General features: G+C 44.3%; 2 protein-coding genes across 8 annotated transcripts in view; both read right to left on the reverse strand.

Moving 5' to 3' along the window:
* Positions 1–329: 329 nt before the first annotated feature.
* Positions 330–17,738, reverse strand: trim66 (tripartite motif containing 66). Of its 6 annotated transcripts, XM_053864315.1 has the most exons (19): positions 17,508–17,736; positions 13,605–13,757; positions 12,900–13,062; positions 10,364–10,394; positions 10,265–10,297; positions 9,958–10,074; positions 9,748–9,862; positions 9,289–9,435; positions 8,907–9,024; positions 7,902–8,614; positions 5,887–6,093; positions 4,057–4,183; positions 3,939–3,984; positions 3,718–3,877; positions 2,853–3,619; positions 2,677–2,788; positions 2,534–2,608; positions 2,293–2,445; positions 330–1,276 (listed from the first exon to the last, which is right to left on the reverse strand). In XM_053864315.1, the coding sequence occupies exons 2-19, from the start codon at positions 13,611–13,613 to the stop codon at positions 1,040–1,042; spliced, it is 3,330 nt and encodes a 1,109-aa protein (XP_053720290.1). In that variant the 5' UTR covers positions 13,614–13,757; positions 17,508–17,736; the 3' UTR covers positions 330–1,039. The 6 variants fall into 6 exon arrangements, with proteins under 6 accessions (XP_053720290.1, XP_053720289.1, XP_053720292.1 ...); XM_053864314.1 differs by having other exon boundaries at positions 10,265–10,394; positions 17,508–17,735; XM_053864317.1 differs by lacking the exon at positions 5,887–6,093 and having other exon boundaries at positions 10,265–10,394; positions 17,508–17,738.
* A 1,702-nt stretch (positions 17,739–19,440) lies between these two features.
* dennd2b (DENN domain containing 2B) overlaps positions 19,441–23,833 on the reverse strand; it is a 36,177-nt gene continuing 31,784 nt past the window's right edge. For both annotated transcript variants that reach the window (XM_053864322.1, XM_053864321.1), the window contains exons 15-20: positions 22,364–22,541; positions 22,154–22,195; positions 21,954–22,065; positions 20,360–20,599; positions 20,157–20,243; positions 19,441–19,791 (exon numbers count right to left, since the gene is read on the reverse strand). In XM_053864322.1, coding sequence (XP_053720297.1) covers positions 19,757–19,791; positions 20,157–20,243; positions 20,360–20,599; positions 21,954–22,065; positions 22,154–22,195; positions 22,364–22,541 — 694 coding nt within the window. In that variant the 3' untranslated portion in view covers positions 19,441–19,756. The remainder of the gene's footprint in view (positions 19,792–20,156; positions 20,244–20,359; positions 20,600–21,953; positions 22,066–22,153; positions 22,196–22,363; positions 22,542–23,833) is intronic.

Consider the following 23,833-nt stretch of genomic DNA (forward strand, 5'->3'; position numbering starts at 1 on the left):
TTATTGATTTTCAAGTTCTGTTGAAAATGTTAGAAAACAATTTCTTCTAAATAACTAATAAAAAGTTTGATTTTTTTTCAAATTCGTATTGAATGAATATTTTCAAATTCTAAACTCGATGGTAGAATTACCCCACCATCGATCTTCACTAGCATTGGATTGAATTTTTTGCCAGCTCCATTCCTTTTGAGAGTCAAAAAGGTCGTGTCAAATTTCTCAAATTTTCAGGACCAGACTCGGCCCCGGGACCTTGAGTTTGACACATGGGTGCTACATCTTCCATGAGTGTTTGTATCCAGCTATAAAATGCACCGCAGCTTTGCCACCTTTCTTCAGTCATCTTTATTGACATAATGCATATTTAAATCTATCCAGATAAAAATGATGACAGAAATAATGCCCCAAACATTCAAAGAATAACAACATTAGATACAAACAACACTGAGGCAAATCTTATCAACTGTTGCCAACTTAAAGACGGAAGCTACAAGCCAAGTGCACTGCACTAAGAAAGTCTGAACCATAAAGCAACAGGCAGTTACAGCAGTATGATACTTATCAAAACAATATAAAGTACTCCTGAGTATATTTAAACATCATCTCTCAATACTGGTTGCACAAACATGAACATTCAGCAAAACAATATTTGGCCTAAAATACAAACATTTTTGATTATGAGTCATACAAAATCAGGGAAGACCTCTTGACCTTACATCTTAAAATATTGTACTTACATCAGCTGGTCCTGTCGCATTCACTGATACTGGTACATATTATGGCATGTGCTTATCATGATAAGAAAAAGGCATATGCAATAATAGAGTATAACAAACACTGACATATATCTGACGTGATCAGCTACAGAGCATGACACAATAATCCTTCTAGTACAGGAAGCAACGGTACAGCATGTGATCGCCAGCTTTCACAATTGTTCCTAGGAAGCCCAAAGCATGTTGTTTATATCCCAAATGATCAAAGTCTAACATGCAGAATATGTTTTTTAGTATTAAATATTGAACAACAACTGCAAGGGGCTTCAGAAGTGATGCCTCCTTGACCTCAGCGAGTGCCTCCTCTTCCTCTTCCGGTAGGACTGCTCTCTCCTCTCCGGCCAGGGAAAGCCGCCGTCGGCCGTCCGACACGCTTCGTCGTACTCGTCGCTCTCACTCTCTGAGCGCGAGGAAGGGAAATCTCTGTCTGGGAAAACGTCTGCCAGTTTGGAGGTGAAGAAGACGGCCAGGCTGCGCCCTGCCTGCGCCACCTCCGAGTCGGGCTGCGGGGGAGAACACGTGAGAGCAGAGGTGGGTTTGTGGGATATAAAAGAAGGAGTATTTAAATACACACGAGTTTCAACACAGCTTTAGTTTTAGTTAAATTACATTCAAGGGTCACATGTCCAGGGGTCATCCAGCGAGGGCCGGACTAGATCCAGGCACTGGGCACAAACTCTATGAGTGAGCTCATCAGTTATGAGCTGTTCTATAACTAACTTATTTATATCTGTATGAAAGTCAGATCCTGTTTTGCTCATACAGATACAAACGTCGAGGGGCCACAGAGCCTTAATATTTAAGACAGTATAAATACGACTGTGAAATTCATCTACTGTAATTTCCAGACTATAGAGGGCACCGGAATATTAGCTGCACACACTATATTTAAGGAGGAAAATAGAGCTTGTTCGTACATAAACAACAGGTTCAGTGGCGCTGTCTGCGCTGTAGACATCTTTTATTCACATTAAAGCCCTCAAAGTGTGCTGTTTTCGCCCGCGTGCCCAACGTTCCAACACCACTGCCGGTCTCAGCTGCTGCTTCTCGATTCCCAACCTCCAGGAGATCGACTCTGTTAACAGAGCTGTGGACATGTGGGCAAAAACAGCACATTTTGAGCACTTTAAGGGTAAATAAAAATCCTCTGATGTCATTAATTTCATCGCCTCTGATTTAATCTAGTTTCAGCCGTGCTGTTATATAAGCAGCAGGGTCAGACTGCGAGAAAAAGTTTTTCTTTTACTGTAAATTTACTGTATTTTTATTCAGATTTCAGCATAAATGTGAGGTAAACAGCCCTCGGTTTTGACACGACCTGACAGCTTTATTGGGGAGGGACATTACACACCTCCAACTCTGTCATCCATCTTGACTGCGTACAATACAATTTCTCTCAGGTCATTGAAGGAAAGGCACATTTTTGGACAGAATTATGACTGTGAACGTTTCAGAACAGTTCAACAGTTTCAAAACCAAACCTCAGTTTCAGTCTGGCACTGACTAATATGTCACTCACGTAGTTGAACTTTGCACAGTTGTGGAACATGAGGTGGACGTCAGCAACGAACTGCTCGGCCGAGTGATAGTGGTGGGGATTTTTCTTGTGGAGCTTGGCTCGTATCACAGACAGGTCCATGGGCTTCTTTATGATCTGGTAGTAATGGCGGGCCTGCAGTGACATTAAGGAGGTTTCCATTATCAACATGCTGATGCTCGCTGCCGTGAGGGAGAGAGTCTACGTTGTATTCGCAGCTCACCAGCGGACTGACAGGCTCGTGGAACGGTGCGCTCAGGATGTTGCTCAGGATCAGCAGCGTCAGCCGCTCGCATTTCTAGAAAAGACAAACGTCCTTTAGACGAACCAAAGGCTGTGATGGTGAGGGCTGGTGGGCCGACGTACTCGCTGGTCACACGCAGACAGGCCACTCCTCGAGGAAGGTTGGCTCTTGTCGCAGTCGTACTCCACCTCTGGCTGCTCCACGTCTCTGCACAAGCTGCACAGCCAGTCGCCTCTGAGAAGCAGAGCAGACTGGGTCAGCTTTAGTTGGATGGCTGAGTCTGGAGAAGGGAACTTACGAAGGGAAGGTCCTCAGCGGTGGGACGTGACAGGACAGATGGAAGACCTTCGGGCAGCGATCGCAACACAACAGGTCCCCGCCGATCATGCACACCGCGCAGAAGTCTTCGCTCTCGTTCTCTGGGTTGTCTTGCTCACAACTCTGGCTCTCGGTGACCCACTGCGCCACAGGGTTGGCGATGAGAAGAGGCCGCTGACCGGGTCCGAACGGGGAATCGTCCTCATGGTCGGAGCGCAGCGGTTGTGGCTCGTCATTGGCGGCTTCTTCAGCATCTGAGCCCATATCCAGTTCAGATTCTTGAGCGTTTGGAGAGTCCTGACGTGGGTTTGATGAAATGTCTGAGTCCGGCTGGACTTCTGACTCCTGACCTCGACCGTCGTCTGACTCTGAAGCTGACTCATATTCCAGACTTGGCTCGGAGTCTCTTCGCGGCTCCGGATCCTCGCAGGGCCGCTTCCCTGCAGACTTCTCTTCCGCAGGAGTCTCTGCCTCTGATAAGGAGTCTGCATTTGGGTCAGATTCTGATGCAGATGCATCTGTGTCCAGCTGCGCATCAACCACTGGGCCCCGCTGAGAAGCAACCACCAACACAGACCCGGAGTCTGGGTCCGAGTCCAGCTCAACTTCCGGGGCATCAGCAGAGGGACGTGGCGATGAATGAATGGACCCAAACCTTCCACAGTGAGTCGACTGTGTGGAGGTGTTTCTCTCGGCTGACGATTCCACTGGTGGTGTTCTCCTCGGAGACACCCAGGGAGACCGTTCCTACAGATGACATATAACTGTCAGGCCTCCATGCTCTTCTGCACTGCACTGCTCTGCATGACTCAAACAGTCTGGTGTGTTTACAGCCCAACTTTTACCTCTTGGCAAGTTTTCTGGTTCTTCTCTGCCGAGCTGGCAGACGAGGGGTCACTCTGCCGTCGACCGTGAGGGGGCAGCTGAGACACCAGGATTTTCAGTCGCTCCAAGCACACCACCGGGACTCGCTGTCTGCCGGCGTCTTTCCCACTTTCTCTGATGCTTCACACCACAAAGTAGGAATCAGATTGTTTTTGTTTCATCCAAAACTCCTCCAACTTACATCGGACTCCTTCTCGACGCCCTGCCTCCTTCCGTGGCCTCAAAATCTGTCAGAGAATCAGAAGGTGAATAGTTAAACACTGCCATGTGTGATTCAACATTCAGGATGACTTCAGTACCTGGCTCTGTTTTATACGACAGCAGAGGAGATCGACTCCCCCTGGTGGCGACACTGTCAGAGGCAGGTTGGGTGACGCAGAGGACACCATCAGATGCTCTCCTCCTGCTTTGATCCACACCAGCACACTTAAAAAAAAAACAACAATAAAGAGACCGGATTGCAGTGAGGGACAAGCCAGACTGGATGGTACAAGGACGTGCAGTCGGGGTGAACTGGGGTGCACATTTTCACACTTTTTAGACGTTAATTGGCACAGGAGTGTTTCCTGCATTTGTCCTCCGCAGGCATGGGGATGATCACGACACGTTTCTGAGGCACGAAAAAGCAATTCCCACTTCAAAAAGAGAACAATCCTTTCCCAAAGAGGTGAAAGTTAATTGACTGTGGGTCGTCTTTGCAGTGTCTGGAAAACTGAACTTGAGCTAAACTGAAAAGGCCATGAAGCTTAAAACGGCTCTGACTAGAATATGCAGACGCTCAGAGACGTGGTGAAGAGCCCGTGGACTGTTGACCAGTGTTTTTCAACCTTTTTCTAGCCACGCCACCCTTGGTTCATTGAAAAAAAACCAGGACACACCACCAAAGGAACCTTGGTCAAAGCCCACTTGTGCTTAAAGTCCTATAGAAAATCCCTATTCATTTGTGACAAACTGTAGCTACTGACACTTGTTGTATGTTGGTTGTAATGTTGTAATGTTGTCAGGCTATTTGCAGAAACAAATGGCAGAAAATGTATTTGTTTCAAATGTGTCCAGAAAGGGGTGGGAATCATGGCAAAATATTATTTATTTATTACTTACTTACAAATAATTTTGGATTTTATTACTTCTCTTTTGCATGATTTTATTGTAGTTTTGAGTTTCCAGACAAATCCTTAGCATTCTTTGCCTGATCTTTCTCTCTTTACATTTTGGAGCACATTTATTTTTTTGTGCATTTAATATTTTGCCATTTGCCCTGGTCTCTCTTCATTGTTCCCACAGTAAGAGTCAAAACATACTGAGAAACCTCTTCCACGGTGAGAGCAGCAGAGAGAGCTGATGTTCTTAAACTGAATTTAAGAGTCATGTTCAAGCAAGGAACTTTTTTTCATTTGACCTTTTATGGTGCTTTGGAAACTGAACTTTCTGAGAGAACATGTCATCTTCATGCCTCTACATACACGGCAAACTGCCCTAATGTTTTGTATTTTGTTTATTTATTCTCTAGCCACAATTTTTTTTGACATCACTCTTGTTACCAAACTTGGTGACGCCCAGCCTGGGACACCATCCGGAGCCATGGATGCCACGATTACCCCATGATTTGACCCCACAAATTGTGTGGAATAATCAAAGTGAAATATAGTTAAAGTTTTATTCAAAATGAAAGAGGATGCTGAAGATAGGCAAAGGCAGAGGAGCCTTGTTTGCAGTGGAAGCCTCAGATAAGAAGGCTGAACGACAGCAAAGAAGAATATAGAACAGGGGCATCAAACTGATCCATGGGTTTTGTTCCATCCCTGCAAGCCCTTATAGTTCAGGTGTCAGATGAAACAAGCAACAGCAGACACCTGGTTGGAGAGAAGGTGTCTTCTTGATTGATGGAACAAAAGTCCCCTACTGTAAAAGTGAAACCTGTCACAGTAGCTTCTGTCCCAGGCAGTGTTCTCAGAAGCAGAGGTCCAGTTCACAAGTAGATCTACAACTGACTGTATTGAACTTTCAGAAAATGACTATGTTTCATTTAATTTGCGTGGTTTCAATTCCCTTGAAACTCTGATCCTTCGGAGCAGGATGAAGTTAGGAAGATAAAGAGTAACGTTCAGTGGTGGATCAAGATGTTTTACCTTCTTTTCCGCTCCAGCCAGTGGGGCTTGTGTGTGACCCGCGGGTTTCTCCGGATCAAGACTAATGGAAGCGGCTGCCAGCTCTGAAGGGATGCTGAGCGAGCGCTGCTTCCTCCTCGCACAGGCGGAGGTGAGGCTGGCCCTGTTTCTCTGCACATCAGCTCCACTCCTGCAGTCTGTCAGCGACACCTCCAGGGATGTGGATCTCTGTCAGAACCACAAGGAATGCTGTAAGAGACCCATCACACGCACAGATGCACCTGCTCATGTGCTCAGCGGCGTGATGTGAGTGCTCCTGCTCTCAAGTCACCTCTTCTCCAGTTGCTCTTCAGATAAAGGAAAAGGGCATCTCTCCACTCTTCACTCCTTCCTCCTCAACAGCCCTCCTTACTTTAGCGCGCCGTCATGCATATTCAGGTGGCGCTGACAGTGAGCACATGCTCCGCGGAATCATGCGATTAAAACAACTTACCTGGCACGTCCCCCTGCAGGAGGTGCGCAGGAATAAAGTGGAACATAATCCCTCTCACTCCAGCAATGGGGGATGGAGGAGTTTATCTCAGGGTATGAACCAGGACTCAAATCAAACTGGCAGCTTCTGCTATTCCCTCAGTGACTCATTAACGGCGTGTTTCATTACATAAACGACCGCACCCCACTAGTCCCGGTGTCGCTATCTGACGGCATCCAAGTACAGAACAATGTCGAGAGGAGAGGTGATCACATGTCAAGTGAGAATTCTGGCATCCGGTCGCTTTATGTCGTGTGCGTCCTGTGAAGCGCCAAACTTAAATTTAGCTGTGTTTCCCTGTCATCTGTTCCACTTTAAGGCAGACCATCTGTTTCCAGACCTGCTGTCGTCCCGAGGAAGTGATGCCACTACTTACATCTCTAAAGTTGTGCTATACAGCACATTAGGTAAAGCTTCATCGTCAGAGACGCCGCGCTTTTGAGTGGATTATCTTGTGCGCGCTGAAGGTCTTTTGGTTTCTTCGCTTTAGCGAGTGATCTGACACAGGAAATGGCTCGATGTGTTGTGGTTTTGATACCTTTTTTTTATGCATGTTCGACTCAGGGGAGTTAAAAAAAAAAACACGAGCTTTTCAAAGCCAGCTGTGTTAACCTCAGAACATAAAGAGGACCGGGACTTGTAAAGCAGGACACATTAAAGTTAGATTTAAGGAGCAAATGTAAGGATCAACTGGCACGAGATAATAGACAACTGGCTTCCTTTGATACACTTGGCTGTATAGCTGAATATTGAGGGCAGACAAGCAACTGTTCTGCTAACATTAAAGTGTTCGTAAACGCATCAGAATACAATGATGTCATTTTACCACTGTAGAGTTTGACCTCTGCTCTGTTACGTAACAATAGAATAAGAAGTCATATTTATTTTACAAAAAAATGTGCAGATTTTGTTTCCTTTTTTGCACTTTATTTATTAGTTTCTCAGTTCTCTTTCAAATACTAAGGTTTTTATGATGACTAAAATTGAAATAAAGGTCTAGAAGAGTTTACATGTTGAAATGTATCTTGCTCTGACTGACTAGTTTCTCTTATGATATTCACGGGATTTGAGGTTTTTTGTTTTGTTTTTGAAACTATTTTCATTCTCATTCATATATGCATGTTTACAGCCACTCCTGTAACCTGTTTTTCACAAAAATTGTTCCATTAAATCATTTTTTATTATTTTCATTCACTTTTTCTAACCCAATTGGCCTTTTATAATTTCTTATTCACCATATTTGATCATTTGTATTCAGAAATGTTATTTAAAAAATCATTCATTTTCTTCCTCTTATTCCCTCAACAGGTGCAAAGAGGCGTGGAGCTGGGGCTCCAGCGATAAAGGGACACCCTGGACAGACGACAACTCACATGCACTCACACCTTTGGACTATCTTCAGACACCCATTTTTGGACAACGGGAGGACAAGCATAGGAACGTAGGTTGGCTCCAAGCTGGAGTCAAACCTGCATCCTCTAACCACAACAAGCACTTGACTTACCCGTCCATCTCTGTGCCCTCTGCTCGGCGCTTTAGTTCCCTCCTTCAACTCCAGCATGTGCTGCTGCGGTCTGATTGGGCTTTTATCCCCTCGACGCGGCTCTTCATCCTGAGAATCTTCATGTTCAACACTCTCTCCACTCCGCTCCTCTGCTCTCTCCTCCCAGTGCCTCTCTGCTGTCACTTCCTGGCCTGCAGCAGAGTCGGCGGCCAACTTCCCCTGACTGTGGACGAGAGCTTGGTTCTGGTTCAGTCCGAGATGCTCCGCGGCGAGCAGAGAGTGACTGTCGGGAAATTCCTGGTGGCAGAGATGATGTTTGGCCTGCGACTGGACAGTGGCAGATCGGGTTCCGCGCAGAGGCAACGGTGACACCGAGCCTGGACAGTGTGAGGACGTCTGTAACGATGAGGAGGTGTTCTGATCCCAGCACCTCTGCAGAGACGAAGGGAGGAGAGAAGGCTGGAGGCAGCTGGAGCTGTACAGTGCTGCCCCCTGCTGGCCCTTCTCCACGGCCGAATGGTCCAGTTGGGAGGGGAAACCATGGAGGCAACAGATCTGAGGCTCGCAGCATGTCTGGTACCCACAGCCAGACTCTCGCGGCCGGTGACACCCGGGCGGCAGAGACAGGCAGGTGAGTGGCTGAGGCCTCAGAATGGTAGAGGAGGGCAAACCCTGCGGGCGGGAGCAGTTTCCCCCTTCAACAGTGAGCAGACCTGCAGTGCAACAGACACACCTCAGTCGGGACCTCTTGAACAACTACAGCCACTTCTATCTGTCTTATTTTAACAACTCCTTTGCCTTTTGACTTACTTTTTTCCATAGAAATTGTTCCATTAAACCATGTTTTCACACACTATTGGCCTTCTATGATTTCTTGTCCCACATATTTTGGGATGAATATCTGAAATCTCTTTTTTTTTTTTTAAGGACAGACTTGACCTTAATTTCGTCAGCGCACGGTGAGTCAAGTCAGAACTTCTTCCTATGACCACTGTTCTTTCATACCTAAATCAGAAATCTGCTTCGTCCAGTAACTTGCATCCCAGTTGAACTTGATCTTCACAGGATTCCAGGAGTCCTGATGGAGCGAGGACTCCAGCAGGTGCTGCATCTGGAGCGAAATCTGAAGAAGAAGTAGTTTTCAGTATGTATTCTGGATCGAGGGGACGAGTTCAACTTTGGAGGTCCACCCAAGACCGCATTGATTTCCTTCAGAAACAATTGAAATCTGTGAGAAAGTGAGTTCAGCACGAGAGCTGGAAGAACACACACATCCCTGAGTAAAAAAAATGGAAGCTGGGATTCCAAGAAAAACTCCAATATGGAAATCTCCAATATGGTCCTGTTAAAGTCAGACAGTTTACATGTCCGAGGAGGAGGGGGTTACCAGCGTCCTGCTGAAGATCAGGGGTCCTCGGCAGTGGTGGGTGGTTGCCCAGGTGATGAACTTTTGCACGTGGTCCAGCTGGCCGCACGTCTCTATCGCCCTCTGCAGCTGCTCCTCCAGACGCTGCTGGAAGTCCTCGGAGATTTTCTGCAAACAAGTCATGCATAATGCACTTTGGGCAGCATTTTGAGGGGAGCTCACACGCGTGCAGCCTGACAGGAGGTTATTCAAATGAGCGGTCACTGAGGCAGCAGACAGACCGTCATGTGACTGAGAACGGATCTGCAAAACGGAAGAGCGCTTGCTTGGACCTGAGAGCTGAGGAGCCGTTGACTGAAACGTTTCCTTTTCCAGCATGGAACGCACATTTGTGCTGCCTATTGGGTGTGAATGGTGAATGAGTGGATTCTCTTGCTCCAACTGTCACGGTGTCTGAACAGCGAGTAGGAAAGTGATTACCTCCAGTTGCTCTATTAATAGGTTCGCTCGCTTGTTAAGCTCGTTCATCATAATCATCTTCGCCATTTTAATCTGGTTCTCCGCCTTCCTGTGTGCGACTTTCACCCCGTGAACCCTGCAGACAGAAGCCGTGCTTTCAGAGAGAAGAACCTGTGCGTCCGTTTCTCAGCCGCGTTATTTTTAGCGGCTTTAAAAAGCAGCAGCGACTACCTGTCCTCGATCTGCTTGGCGTTGCTCTCCACCGCCGCTCTTCTTTCCTCCACCTGCAACATCAAGTTCTGGAGCAGCCATCGCTGATCGTGCAGCGCCGTCCCGACCTGCACCACCCTGCACACAGGAGAGCTGCAGCATCAGCAGGCAGGAAGTTCACTCATTTAATCCTTGAGTGAACCAAACCAAAATTAGACTGGACGCAGGTGAGCAAGAGAAAACAAAAGGGTATGAATACTAAACGCCAGAGGAAGTTTTGAACGCGAAGTTGGCTCCGGTCTGCTGTGTCCTTGTTCTGAGGACTGACCTGTGGTTTTTGTGGGAGGACAGGTGACAGATGCTGCAGCACAGAAGGTCACATGATTCACAAAACAGCTCCAAGGGCTCCTGTCTGTGAGAGTGGCACCTGAGCAGGGAGCAAGGATACGACCCCGGGCCTAAAAAAACAAGCAGACAAACACAGGAAGGGAGGGATGAGTCGGACACGGAGACAAACTTAAGAGAGGCTGCCAAAACACACACTCTAAAGCTATCAAAGCATCACACTATTTTAAGCCTTCTTGATGATGTGAATAAAGCTGCTTCCACAGATTTAGACGCTTGGCAACTGATATTTATAAGAGCATCTATCAGCTGCAAATATGTCAAGGACAGGTCAATACATAAAAATAAAATAGAGAAAAGGCAAAAGACTGAAGATGTTTTCATTTCAGGTGCAATGTCAAAATTCTAATCCAGTGATCCGACTACAGTCGATTGAAAGACATTATTGTTGCGTATAATGGGGTGTCAGTTCAGTGAGCAGAAGGTCACGACATTGAAAGACTCTCATCCAACCTTTCTTGATCTTCTTCATTTACCTGGTGGCCCAACGTTCTTCCTCCACCTCTCTCTCCACGCAACCAACCCCCTGAACCTCCCCAACTTGGTCTCCAAACTTGGTCTAAAGTTGAGCTGAGTTGTCTTGAGTTGTCTCTCCCTTCATCTGACGGATATCTAACTCTGCTTCTTGTCTTCACACCAGAACCATACACCACAGAAGGTCTCACTATTGTCCTGCAGAGCTCCCGCATTCATATTTGAATCCTTTCTAATTGATAACTGGTGAGCTGGACACAAGCCCGAAACATCAAAGAATTCAGCACTACAAAGGAGAAAAGTGTGAGGTCCCTCAACTAAAGATGTAAAATACAATCCGGATGGAATCAACAAAAGCTAGAAAATATCTAAATATTAAAATAATAATATATCCAAAAATGTCATGACAATACGACGAGACCCTACATTCACAAGCAGGGATACGTTACTAACTAACTTACTTAGTCACTTCGTATTTTGTTACACTCATATAACCACGTTTCAGATTAAAGTTCCTTATCTCAGTCACCGTGCATTACCATTGTTGCCATCGTCAGGAAGTGAAATATTAATATTTGCTTTCTTCAACAGCATCTTTGGGCATGACGTCACGAGCGGGACACAGCAGTCACGTTTTCAGCGCACCGGCACTTCACGCGTCGAGCTGCCGGTGACATGGCAGTAAATATCAGAGGAGTGGAGAGAGTTAAACAAGACTCGTGACAGATTTTTTTGTCTGTTGTAGGTTATTTTTTGATTCGGTGCAGGAAGAAGCGGTACTGATGTGATGTTCTGCTTTCTACACAAGTCACTATAGTAAGCAAAATAGTAATAAATTCAGTAGACCTTCCCTCATAAGGTGGAATCCAAAAACGGTCAAAAACTGAGTCATGTTGCTTCCCGATCCTATCCATCCTGCTCACTCCCAGAGAGAAGCTCAGCATCTTCATCTCTGCTACCTCCAGCTCTGCCTCCTGTCTTTTCCTCAGTGCCACTGTTTCCAAACCATACAATATTGCTGGCCTCACCACCCTTTTGGACACTTTCCCTTTCATCCTTGCCAACACCCTTTTGTCACACATCACACCTGACACTTTTCTCCAATTGTTCCATCCTGCCTGCACCCGCTTCCTCACCTCTTTCTCACACTCTCCATCGCCCTGGACAGTTGAGCCTCAGGACTTAAAATCCTCCACCTTCTTGATCTCTACATCCTGTAACTTCACCTGTCCACTTGGGTCTCTCTCATCCACACACATGTATTCTGTCTTACTGCGGCTAACCTTCATTCCTCTCCTTTCTAAGACAAACCTCCACTTATCTTCCACTTGCTCCCTGTTCTCACCTCAGATAACAATGTCATCTGCAAACATCATCGTCCAAGGGGCTTCTTGTCGAACCTCATCTGTCAACCTGTCCATCACCATGGCAAACAAGAAGGGCCCCAGAGCTGAGCCTTGGTGCAGTCCCACCTCCACCTTGAACACCTGGTTTACATGTCCTGCACCACTCCAACATACTCCAGACTTTCTCATACAATACCACAACTCTTCTCTTGGCACTTGTCAATTCATGTTTAGACGATAAGAAGCAGTAATTGTGAACAAATGTGACCTGTGGGCCGCAGCAAAATAACAATCGAAATACATCTTCTCCAGGAAGATGATACATCCATTTCTTCCGTTCTAGAATCAGAAGCAGGAAACTGGGTCAGATCTCAGTCTGGTTGAAGAAGGTGTGTGAAAGCTCTCGCACACTGTTACCAGCAAGCTCATGACAAATTTGAGCGAACAACAGCCTGACTCACCTTAGCAACTCGGGCCTGCCTGTTCACACTGTGGTCTGTGGCCAGCAGCGCTGTGCATCAGCTTGTATGCATGAACCCCACTGACCACATCCTGTCATTCATCTCTGGAGTAAACACACTTTCTTCTTGACTGTGAAGATCCAACGCTCACACGCGTCCTCACACACTCTTTAAATAGCCTCACGCTAATATTAGCAATCAAACCTTTGGAGAACTTTGAATCTGGGACAGCTGCTCGCAGCAGGCCTGTGAATGTAGCAGGGAAAAACATGCTCGCCTTGTCCAGGAGGAAGAGAGTTGGCTCCGGCGCCGGACACCTGCGCCTCATGGAGGTCGGCGTACTGGTGCTGATGCAGATCTGTGCACTGGTAGCACAGCCACTTGTTGCAGAGTGTGCAGAGACTCTGTGCAAGCGTCGTCTCGGAGCACTCGGAGCAGCTCTGACAGACAAAGCAGATCCTCGTGAGACTCACACGCGCCGACACACACACACGCTCATGTGGTGACACATGTCAGGGTGGAAGACAAGTCTCCACAGAGTCAGATGTGCCACAGTGTGTTTCCATCCAGCCAACAAGCTCGCATGCATGTCACCATGTGGGAAGCACTTTCAAATGCACTTTAGTGGCTCCAGGAGTTCAGTAGCTTCTTCTGCGGTGGACTGACATCTGTGCAGTAGCAGAAACAACAGTGCGAAACTGAAAGAGCGGTGAAGCACAGGTTGTTATGCTCTCGACGCAGGGCTCTGTCCGGAGTGACAGCGGTAAAAGGCGATAATAATGCGTCTCCCTTTAAATCCACCGTCGCAAGAGTGAAGCACAAAGCGTTGAACAAACTGCATAACAGGTATCTTTAGTGGTTGAAGCCACCTCAAGCACAGAGAGGAGCAGAAACCACAAACAGACTTGAGTTTCATTCCCAGCAGCAAAAGTACCAACAGCAGAGAAAGAAGACTGGTCGAGGACACAAAGAAAGCACATACCTTCTCCATCGCGCTGCTTTGCCGAGTCAGAAGGGAGAGAGGAAGAGCAGTTGGGTGTCTACTGAGGCAGGAAGCAGATCGACGCACCCAGAGGAGCCGACTTAGAGGACAGCCTCGCCGTGCTCGCCCCTGTCGGGGACCCGCTTCCTCTGCCTTCAAATTCACAGGGTGGGAGACACAAAACCGGGAGAATCTAATCACCTTTTATGAAGTGAGCCTCCGCATTATAATTGGAAACGAAAGAGACGAGATAATTATAATTTGTAGGACAAAATATCCCCCCAAGCCTGATCCAAAAAAAATGGCGACGGAAATGACCTCCAGTGAGAGGGAGAGAAGGTAAGTGGATCTGCAGCAGGATGGCAGGCTTGTTCTGGACCGACCGGCCTTTTTCGTCCTCCTATTGTCGGCGTGAGGAAGGGACGGGTCCCAGCGGGGACGCACACCAACGGAACTCACCGAAAGAAACCGGGTCAGGCTCCAGATGAGGCCGAGATCCACTGGCTCCGACACGGTGAAATCAATTAACAGTTAAATGGTCAGACGGGAGAGGACTGGTGTGGCTCAGAGGCCGGCGGATTATGTGTCCGCCACATAAAACCTCTGCATAAGAACAGGAAGCTGAGAGTCCCGTACTTCCAAACTGATAGAACAATCTGATAGCCCCATCTGCTGAGCCGTCAGTTTTAGTCTGCCCGACAACAACCCCCGGCACCATGACCCACAAATGGGACAGGGTTCTTATTCCTGGGTGCTCCAGCCCCAAGGACTCCCATCCCCTGTAGAGACGCTGGAGACCCACTTTAGAGCACAGAGACAGCAGCTGCCTCCTGGTGGATTCAATCCAGCTGAAAACTCATGGACCTTAACGTGAGAAACTTAAACGCTTTGCAGAGATGTGAGGAGCCACTGTGTGGAAGCAACTCATATCCATGTGGAAAACAGTACTCACATCACTGTGCGCTGTTAAACTTGTACCACCAAGACAGTTGAGACAGAAAACATGAAAATATTTTTACATAGTTAAATAGTGGCTTTACGATTGAGTCATACACATATTATTGAGGTCCAATTTTTACGGATGTTTCCATATTATTATGTTATTATAATTTAATATAATAACAATATGTTACAATATGTAACACAATTAAAATATGAATTTGCTGTTTGCACTCACTCTCACTCTTGTTTTTCTCTGCTGGGAATCACATATAAAAATCACACCATATAACTAACCCATTTATTTCATTTATGTTTGTACAAAGAATTACTAAAAACTAATAATGCCATTAAAGATTACAATGAACTGTAAAATATCCATTTCTCATCAGAGATTTTTTTCCTTTTTGCTTACTTTATATTTTTGCTGCTGCTATTTGAATGGCCATGAAGTATTGTGTGATTTTTCCAAATGTATCTTGAGATTATTTTATTTCCAATATCTGCATGGAAAGTACGATTTTTAAAGCTTTTTTGTGTGTTTTGAAAAATGGGGCTGTGAATTGGATCATATATCTGAAGTCTTTTCACACCAAACTAGTAGGTGTCATCTTTTTAATTTTTTTCAGCATCGTGTGTCATCTAAAGTGATGTTGGCCCTATTGAACGCATCACTATGTGTCTGTTGGATTTGAAATATTTACAATAGAAAATGTGAATGAGCCCCAGCCACGCCAACTCTGCTGTGATTAGTCAGGAGAGAACCTTCAGCCCGCCTCTGCTCACAGGTGCTGTCCATGAAGCAGCACATTTGGAAGTGAAAATCTCTCGCAGCCAAAGCCCCACGTGCTCATCAGTCCCAACAAGCTGACGGCCACCGTCCAGTCCACACTTCAGAGATGAACATACACAGAGCTTCTGCAGTAGTGGGGGAAGTCAGGGGGAGGGATCTAGTATCACCTACGAGGGTATGTGTTGTTCCTGCGCACACAAAGTACACGCAGTACGAACTTGAATCCCACATTTCATCTCTGAAAAACAAGCTCTGTGGTCTGTGTGTCCACAATGATGCCAAACTCCAGCCTTTAGAGGACGTAGCTAGATGGAGCTGCTTACATTAATTTTATTTACATGTTATTTTATTTTTATTTTCATTTTTAACTGTTTTCCTTCTCACTAGTTTTTCTATTTTTTTTATTAATCTTTATTTTTTTACCTGATTACATGAATTATATGATAATTATTTTAATATTTTGTTTTTTTATTCACTTATTTTTATTTAAAAAATCTGTTTGCTTTATATCGTGACTTTTAATCTAATCTCATTTTGAATAAAAATCACAAATTTTCAAGGATTAATTTTCATTATTTTTTCTGCATTTAAATGATTTTTTAAAAACTTAATTTTCATTTGACTAGGTTAACTTATTAAAATTTCTTTTACGTATTTTTCATTTTCTTTCATGATTTTGATTTTTTTATTATGCAAATCATTCTTTATCCTAGTATTTTATTCGATTCTTATCAATTAAATTATAATTTTATTTAAGATTTTTTCCTTTTCAGGTAGCTTTACTTTGATCACCTTTTTTGATGGCTATTTTAAAATTTGGATTGAGCACTTTTTTTTCCCTTGATTTTTTCGTTATTTTTGTGAGAAAAAAATCTCCTTATCTTTTCCACTTTTTATATAAATATAATATATTATATAAACTTATATTCTAGTGATAGAAAACTTGCATGAATAACTTTTTTAGGTTAGTCTATTTTTCTTTTTTTTTTTTTTTTTTTTTTTACTTATTTGTTGTTTTGTTCTTAAATTAATTTTATTCCATTACTTACTTACTGTTCAGCTTAGGCACTATTTTGCTTATTGAAATTTCTTTTTTTAGTTTAGCTTCACTTGACCTTCATGCATATTTTTACTTGACTTATTTTATTTTTTTATTTTTCCATTTCCATACATTTTTTAACTTTATTACCTTCCTTACTGGATTCCTTTTTTTATTCGACTATTTTCACAGTCAAATATTTAGGGTCAATTTGTATATATTTATTACACAATTAATTCATTAATTTCACTTACATTTAATCAAATTATTTTCATCATATTTTTAGTCAACTTCGTATCATTTTTGTCTCGTTTATTTTAGGTTTATCTGATTTAATTACTACATTTGTTTTTATCAGTTACTTGAACTCAACCTCTTTGTATTCAGTTACTATTTTTAATCACTTTTCTCTCCTACTTCAGTATTTTTGCTACAGATTTCCTTTTTTCCTCACTCAAACAAAGAATTTTTCCCACAGTTGAGTGTGTGTGTTTTTTTGTTCAGGTCTAGCAAAAGTAAAAACAGACAACTTGACTTAAAAAAAAAAAAAAAACATTCAAACGAACTGACAGGTTGAATTATACTGGTTTTTCCTGTGAGTCATTGCTTACAAAGACACAAGACTTTGACTTTTTAAGTCAAGTCTCCTGGCTTCCGGCGGGTATTTGGAGCACAGAAAGAAGATGTGAACTCTCGTCCACTCACGGTCACTTCGTTGCTTGGACTCATTTCGAGCGCCACTAACCACCGCAGGCCAGCAACAAGGGGCTGCGCAGACGACACCAGGACACAGAACACAGTGCTGTCTCAGTGTTATAACACTCGTGGATGTACGTGGTGGATCCATCATGAGGGTAAACGGAATGGCGCGCGTGCGGTGCGCGTGCCATCAGGCAGATATTCCGGGGGACGATGCCTCGCGCGCTGCCTGAGTTGCAGCATCCAGCAGCAGCATCCTCGGTGTTTTTAAAAGTGCGCCAGAGCTTCCGCCCAGCCGCGGCACCGCAACACCACCAGGGCCGAGCACAAAGTCACGCAAGCGCAGCCCGCAGGCGGCAACATCCCAAACTACGGAGGCGCGACCTGCTACAGAGTCTTGTCCCCCCCTCCAAAACAACAAACACGTACACACCTCCGGCGCTGGCGCTCCGTCACGGGCGACTCTCAGCCGCCCTCCGCAACTCTTCCCCGGCTGAGGCTCCGGCCGCAGCCGCGCGGCTCTTCCGTTGTTCACAGCTGGAGGGTCGCGTCGCTGGCGAAAGGTTTCCCAACATCTGCGAGCGGTGACGCTCCGACATCGGATGACGCTCCAGCGAGAAATTTGGGGGGATCACAAGTCTCGCAGTTAATCGTGAGATTTGATATGAACTCTCTTGGTGACGGCGTTCTCGCACGTCAGGTGCGCAGACGAGGAGACGACGAACTCGCACGTGGGCTGATGAGCGCGCGGGGCTTCAGTCTCACTTAGTTGGACTCATTCATTGTTGTGTTTTCATGTGTCACTGAGCTCAGGTGAAAAGACTGGACATCCTCAAACGCGAGGTTTCGCTTACTGTTTTCTCGAGGGGCCACGACTGTTTTTATATTTTAAATAATGACGACATTAATAAATGCATGTTTGTATTTCAACAGCCCAGTTATATAGTCCATCAGAAATGATATTTATATGAAGATTACAAACATCCCTACTCTCATTTTTTTTACATTACATTTTTAAAATGACATTTATCTTTTGATTCTTTGTCCCTTATTCTTATTTGTCTATATTCACAATCCAAAGGTAAAATGTATATTTTGTCTATTTACACCAGTAGTTCTGTTTTTTTCTGTTGACTTTTTCCGCTTCTGTCGCCTTATTTTCTTCATTGCTTTATACAAATAATTGTCTCATCCTATTCAATATGGTAATTTCTGTAAAATAAATGAGACATTTCTGAGGTTTTATTGCATCAATATCTCTTGTGATTTGTATCACAACTCTTTTACATTTCATCACACCGACTTGGACTCAGACCTAAAGTCAGCTGTTGAAGTGAAGAAGGATCTGAGCCTCTGGATTTTGCTGGTCGATCTCAAGTCACACCTTTGCTTGTGCTTATAATTGTTACCGAGTGTCAGTAGCTCGTCCATCCGGGAGAAGCTCACAACTTCTCTTTGACCTGACCACGGCCCACCACAGAAAGGGAAGAAATGGATACTTTCATGGTCATCATCAATGAACATGAGCTGAATGAGACATGATGTCCCACCATAAACCATGAGCCATGTAATGCCAGACACTGAGACTGATAAATCAAAAAGTTACAAACTGACTCAAGGATTAAAAAAAAAAAAAAAAAAAATAGCAACAGATGTGGAACTGTTTAAAAACGGCACGGAATCCTCCTCAAGTTAGAGGCCATCTTTGTTGTGTTGAAGGTGCGTAAGAGAGGGACCTTCCAATAGCCTTCAGTTAACGGGAGAATTGCTGTTCAATTTCAGATCGACTTGTGTTGTTTTGGGGAAAAAAAGATTCAGAAAGCTTACAAAGATGTCGACATGCTAATTTAAATGAACAACTTCACAATCTTCAGGAAAAAAAATGTCACTTCCGGTGTCAAAACATGTTATATTGCTGTGAAATCCAGTGAAGACACGGATCCCAGAGCAGCTGGAGAGCAGGGAGTCCAGTTCAGGACCTGTCAACGTTGTTCTAAAGGCCACCAAGAGGCTGACAGTGTGGACAGTGAGAAGAGTGAGCAGGACGACTGGCAGAGACGGCCACCACAGAGATGCGCGGCGACATAATTAGGTTAAGGGCAGCATGTGGTCGTGGTGCCAGACCAGCCAGCCAGCCAGCGGGGAGAAGACGGCTCGCTGCAAGAGTGAGCGAGAGGTAGAAACAGATGACGGAGCGGACTCTCTTCATGTCACAGTATCAATGGAGGTGAGGACAAACTGCAGCCAGATGACCTCTCTGTGTTCACACGGCCCTGGTGAATCCAGGGGGACGCAACTGAGGAAGAAATATTTTAATGTTTTGTGAAAAAAAAAAAAGGCCAAGCACAGTTTATTTTTTGGTTTATTTTATTAAAAGACTGTAAAAGTTCTTCATAGTTCTGGCTGTTCAGTTGACTGTGGTGAAGAATACAAACTGTACAACAACAACAACAACAACAACAACAACGCTCATCTCTCGACACAGGTCACACGTTTAAGGAACATCAGTGGTTACTTTTCGGCTCACACATCATGTACCCATTATTATTATTATCGTCATTATTATTTTGCCAAGTCCTATAAACAAACAAAAAAAAAAAGAAGAAATAGCTGTGAATTATGTACAAGATTACGATGAAAGGGATCAGTGACAGCGTCCGGCTGCTGGCGGCAGGATTTCCCTTAGTTCTTTTTGTGCAGAAACTTCATTTTATTTCCTGGAAAACAGTAAAAAGATTTATTGTCTCAAAGCAAGATGCAACAGAATTTCGTTTAAAACTTCATTAAAGACAGAATGTCCTTCAACATTTTGAAAAAAATCCTTTTGAGTTGTAAGTGCACACATCAAAGTACTAAAAGACACAAATCATTTTGTTCAACTTTTCAGAAAGGAGCGGAGCTGTAGATGAACTGCCTGACATCCATCACCAGGAGCCAGGACTTCATGGGCTAAAATGCAGTGACTTCAATACGTGCTGCCCTTTCCACACACATACGCACGTCTGACTTTTTTAAAAAGGCTGTGAATGTGGAGTTTGACACACGTAAGGATTCATTGTTTAAATAGAAGCCTCAAACTCACCAAGACCTTTGAGGAACTTGTTGACACCGCTCTGCTCTGTGTCCGGTAGCTCCTCAAGATACTGTTCCACCCGCTGCTCGAAAAGACCTGAAGAGAATTGAAGTGAAAAAAAACTTTGGGTTAGGTCCAGCCACTAGAGGGCAGTGTGGCTACAAAGTCGACATGGGAACCAGGACTATGACGCTTTTTTGGCACTGACTGACCTTTGGCCCGAGTCTTCCTCAGCTCACGGTCTTGAATGAAGCCTGCAAACATCTGGGACTCCATGAAGACCCCCAGGAACCGGCGGATGCTCTTGGATGCCACCGACTTGCGGAAAGCCTCTCTTTGGAAAACACGTTCGCCACGTTCATTCTGAGTGATGAACAAGGAGTAGTGACCGATGGTCTCCAGGAAGAAGCGGATGAACGCCTCCGACACCAAACTGTTCAAGGAGTTGTACTCTGAAGACCAGAAAACACAAAGAAAAATGATCAAATAGCATTACACATATTTAGAGATCAAATTAAGTTTCTTTTTCAAATGAAAACAGCCCAACTTTCTTCAATAATAAAGACAAAAATAATGGAAATCAGATTTGCAAATGACAATTCTTTTTCCAATGCTTATTCCTGCATGGCAGAGTAAAATATATTTATGATTATTATTGTAAGGAGGAGACTGGAAAACCTCAGAACTTTCCCAAATAAAATACTCTTTTGAAAAAGGGGGAAAATGCAACGGCAATAAAATCCAAAGTCAAAATGAAAGCGGCTGCACAACAGAGCAGTAAAAAATAAAAATGAAATCATGAGGCAAAGACATTTCCCCAAACCTTTTTCCATAATTTCATCAGCAAAAAAATGACTGAAGGAATCAGAGAGAGATCAAGCTAGAGGTGTAAGAGAATAACACATGAATAAATCTGTAATTTAAAAAATAAATATCACGTCATACTTCGCAATTTTCCCATCAATTGATCCATAACAGAATAAAAGTGTTCCAACTGCAAAAATAGATCAGCTAATTCCGATGACAGGAGTGAAACAGATGTTCAGTCTGGTCAACCAGAAAAACCAAGCGGAGCTCTGCAGAAACCTTGGATACACAAAGTGTCAGACAACAATGAAAGCAAAGCTGAGCGTCTGTGCTGCTCTTAGAATCTGGCTTATTCACGGAAAATATTTGGACTTCTGTATTAACCATGTTTATGGAACCTAAAAATAAAACAGGGGCTGACAGTATTTTTGTTAACAAGCGTTTCTTCACCGGCTATTGTTCAGTGCTTCCCATCTGAGTTGTATTTACACAGTACAAAACTGACCTCACAAAAATGTCTATAAAAATAGCTTTCTTTTAAAAGTAATGAAGTAATATTATATTACATCTTTTTCAAAGGAGCAGCTCTCATATTTGCAACCTATTAAATGGAAACAGGAAGGGGTGGGAGGGGCCTGCCGACCTCCAACACCTCACATCTCGTGTTTTTCACCACATATCAAAGCTGAATCCAAGTCTGTTTGCACATGTCTCCATGGAGAAAGTCCTTGAACTCACAATGTTGACTTGACTCCCCAAATTAGTATAGTAAAATGAGATGACCTCTGATTCCTTTTAGCACTTGTGTGTGTGTTTTTAAATAAAAAAATGATAGAAACGACTGTAGTGGAGTAGCTCCATTTGACCCGATTTGTTGGTGACTAACGGTCATGAGAGCAGCACCACAGAAACTATGACCATGTTTCAGTCGAAGACTGTTGCTCAAGAATATTCCATCCAAACAGCCGGCGTGTTGGGACGAGCGGCTCATTACTTCACCTTCGTCTGACTCGCTGTCTGAGTCCTGATTGATGATGTCATTCCGTTGCTCCAGGGCTTGCTCAAGAGCGGCTTGAAGTTTCCGTGGCAACAGCGAGGCCTCGTCGTCCATCTGTAAACAAAGGCGCACTCAGCAGTTATAAACACGTGACAAGCCTGAGCGGAGCAACATTTGGGAGTCATGGATTTAAAGGCCAAACCTGTTTGATGAAGCGGTCTGTTCCCAGGTCCACCATTAACGCCTGTCAGAAGAAGAGCAACACACATGAACAGTGAGAGGACTAAAGAGAAGAAAATGACATGGCAACAATAGGACACAAACCGTCTCCACCTCCACACAGCAGTCGCATTCACAGATCAGTGCTGTCTGGCTGCTACTAAAAACACGGGCAGAGGTCGGGAGGACTCACTTCTTCAACAGGCAACTCTTTGATTTTCGGCAATGAACTGGAGAGCAGCCCGACGAGGAAAGGGGTGGGACAACAGACGATGTCCAGCATGGACCCGGGCAGGACGGGGATGAAGGTGTGCTGCCAGGAGAAAGGGTAGAGCAGCGCCACCACCGCATGCATGCAGCTGGACAAGGTACTGTTGAGCACAAGCACAAAACAAAAGCTGAAATGCAGTATTAAACAGCGAAAAATATTAAATGGAACAAACAAATTGAACATCATTATTGTAGGTCATTTAAAAAGACCTGAGAGCAGTGGAAAAAAGGATCACTAATTCACTAATTGTGAATCACTTAGTACGCAATTTGGTCATTTTTCAGATTTTTTAGGGCCAAGTCAATGGTAATATTAAGCTATTCAGGGTGTCACAGGTAGTATGATGATGTCACACAGTTGTTTCATGAATAGGCTGGTGAATGCAGAGGAAGAGGAAGGTAGTGATACTTGCCTTTTTTTTACACAGTAAGAGAATAAAGTTCATGGAAAAGTGAAGAAGAGGGTGCAGGATGGGAACAGTGAGCAGCAGCAGTGAGTTCAGTTGAAAGAAGACCTGAAAGACTCAAAGAGAAGGAAGACTCTGTCATGAGCTGAAGAAGGAGGAAGTCCTGTACTTGAGGAGACATTCTCAAGAACAATGTAAGCGGAACAGAAATGATGTTAGAGAAGGAGAAGAAGCAGGAAAGAGGTTTTTCTAACACAGAGGTGGGCAAAGTGTGGCCTGGGGGCCACGTGGGTCTCCTGCCTGAATTCATGCTGCCCTCATGAGGTCAGAGTAATGCCACAGTTACGCTTCAAAAACCAAATATAACACAGTCCGAATTAGATCATTTTAACAAGTAATGCTCGCTTAAAAAGTACTTTCTTTCCGACAAAAGACGTTTCATAAAATACCTTGCAATAAGTTCTGTTGCCAAGAAATGCAAGATCTTCTCATTTTTATGATTTAAAGTGAAGATCTCTGAATAAAATGTACATAAAATAAATATACAATCAAAAAACTTTTTTCTTCCTCCCTTCTGCATTTTGGCTTAATGGCCCCTCAGGGAACATAGTGTGGCCCCACAGGAAAATGACTTGTCCACCCCTGATCTAAGTCATTGGAATACAACACAATGTGCAAAAGAGCAATGAAAAGGTGAAGTAACAGGAGTTTCATACAAGTCCCATCTTCATTTAGCCTAAAATTCCACGCAGCGCTAAGGACGACTTCTTATGTTGCTAATGTTTAACTCGAGGTTTGTTGACAGAATACAGAGGAGCAACATCTCTGTTTCAATTTGGCAGCCGCGGTTTAACATCCACATCCCAAATAGCAGCCCGTCGTTCTCACGATCCGTCACTTGTTGACACTAGCTGACCCTCCTCTCCCTCATCTGCCCTCCACATACTGATCCGTCCATGTACAGAAAAAGAGTAGAAAAAAAATAA

This window comes from Synchiropus splendidus, chromosome 5, assembly GCF_027744825.2.
Source record: "Synchiropus splendidus isolate RoL2022-P1 chromosome 5, RoL_Sspl_1.0, whole genome shotgun sequence".
NCBI classification, from domain to species: Eukaryota; Metazoa; Chordata; class Actinopteri; order Syngnathiformes; family Callionymidae; genus Synchiropus; species Synchiropus splendidus.

Bases quoted from the DNA above. Each gene is read 5' to 3' on its own strand.
- trim66 (XM_053864314.1), bottom strand. The intron at 9,025-9,288 runs GTAACCCCCTCC...CTTCTTCTTCAG, and splicing joins TGATCTTCAGCAGGACGCTG to ATTTCGCTCCAGATGCAGCA. The intron at 2,789-2,852 runs GTAAGTTCCCTT...TCTGCTTCTCAG, and splicing joins CCGCTGAGGACCTTCCCTTC to AGGCGACTGGCTGTGCAGCT.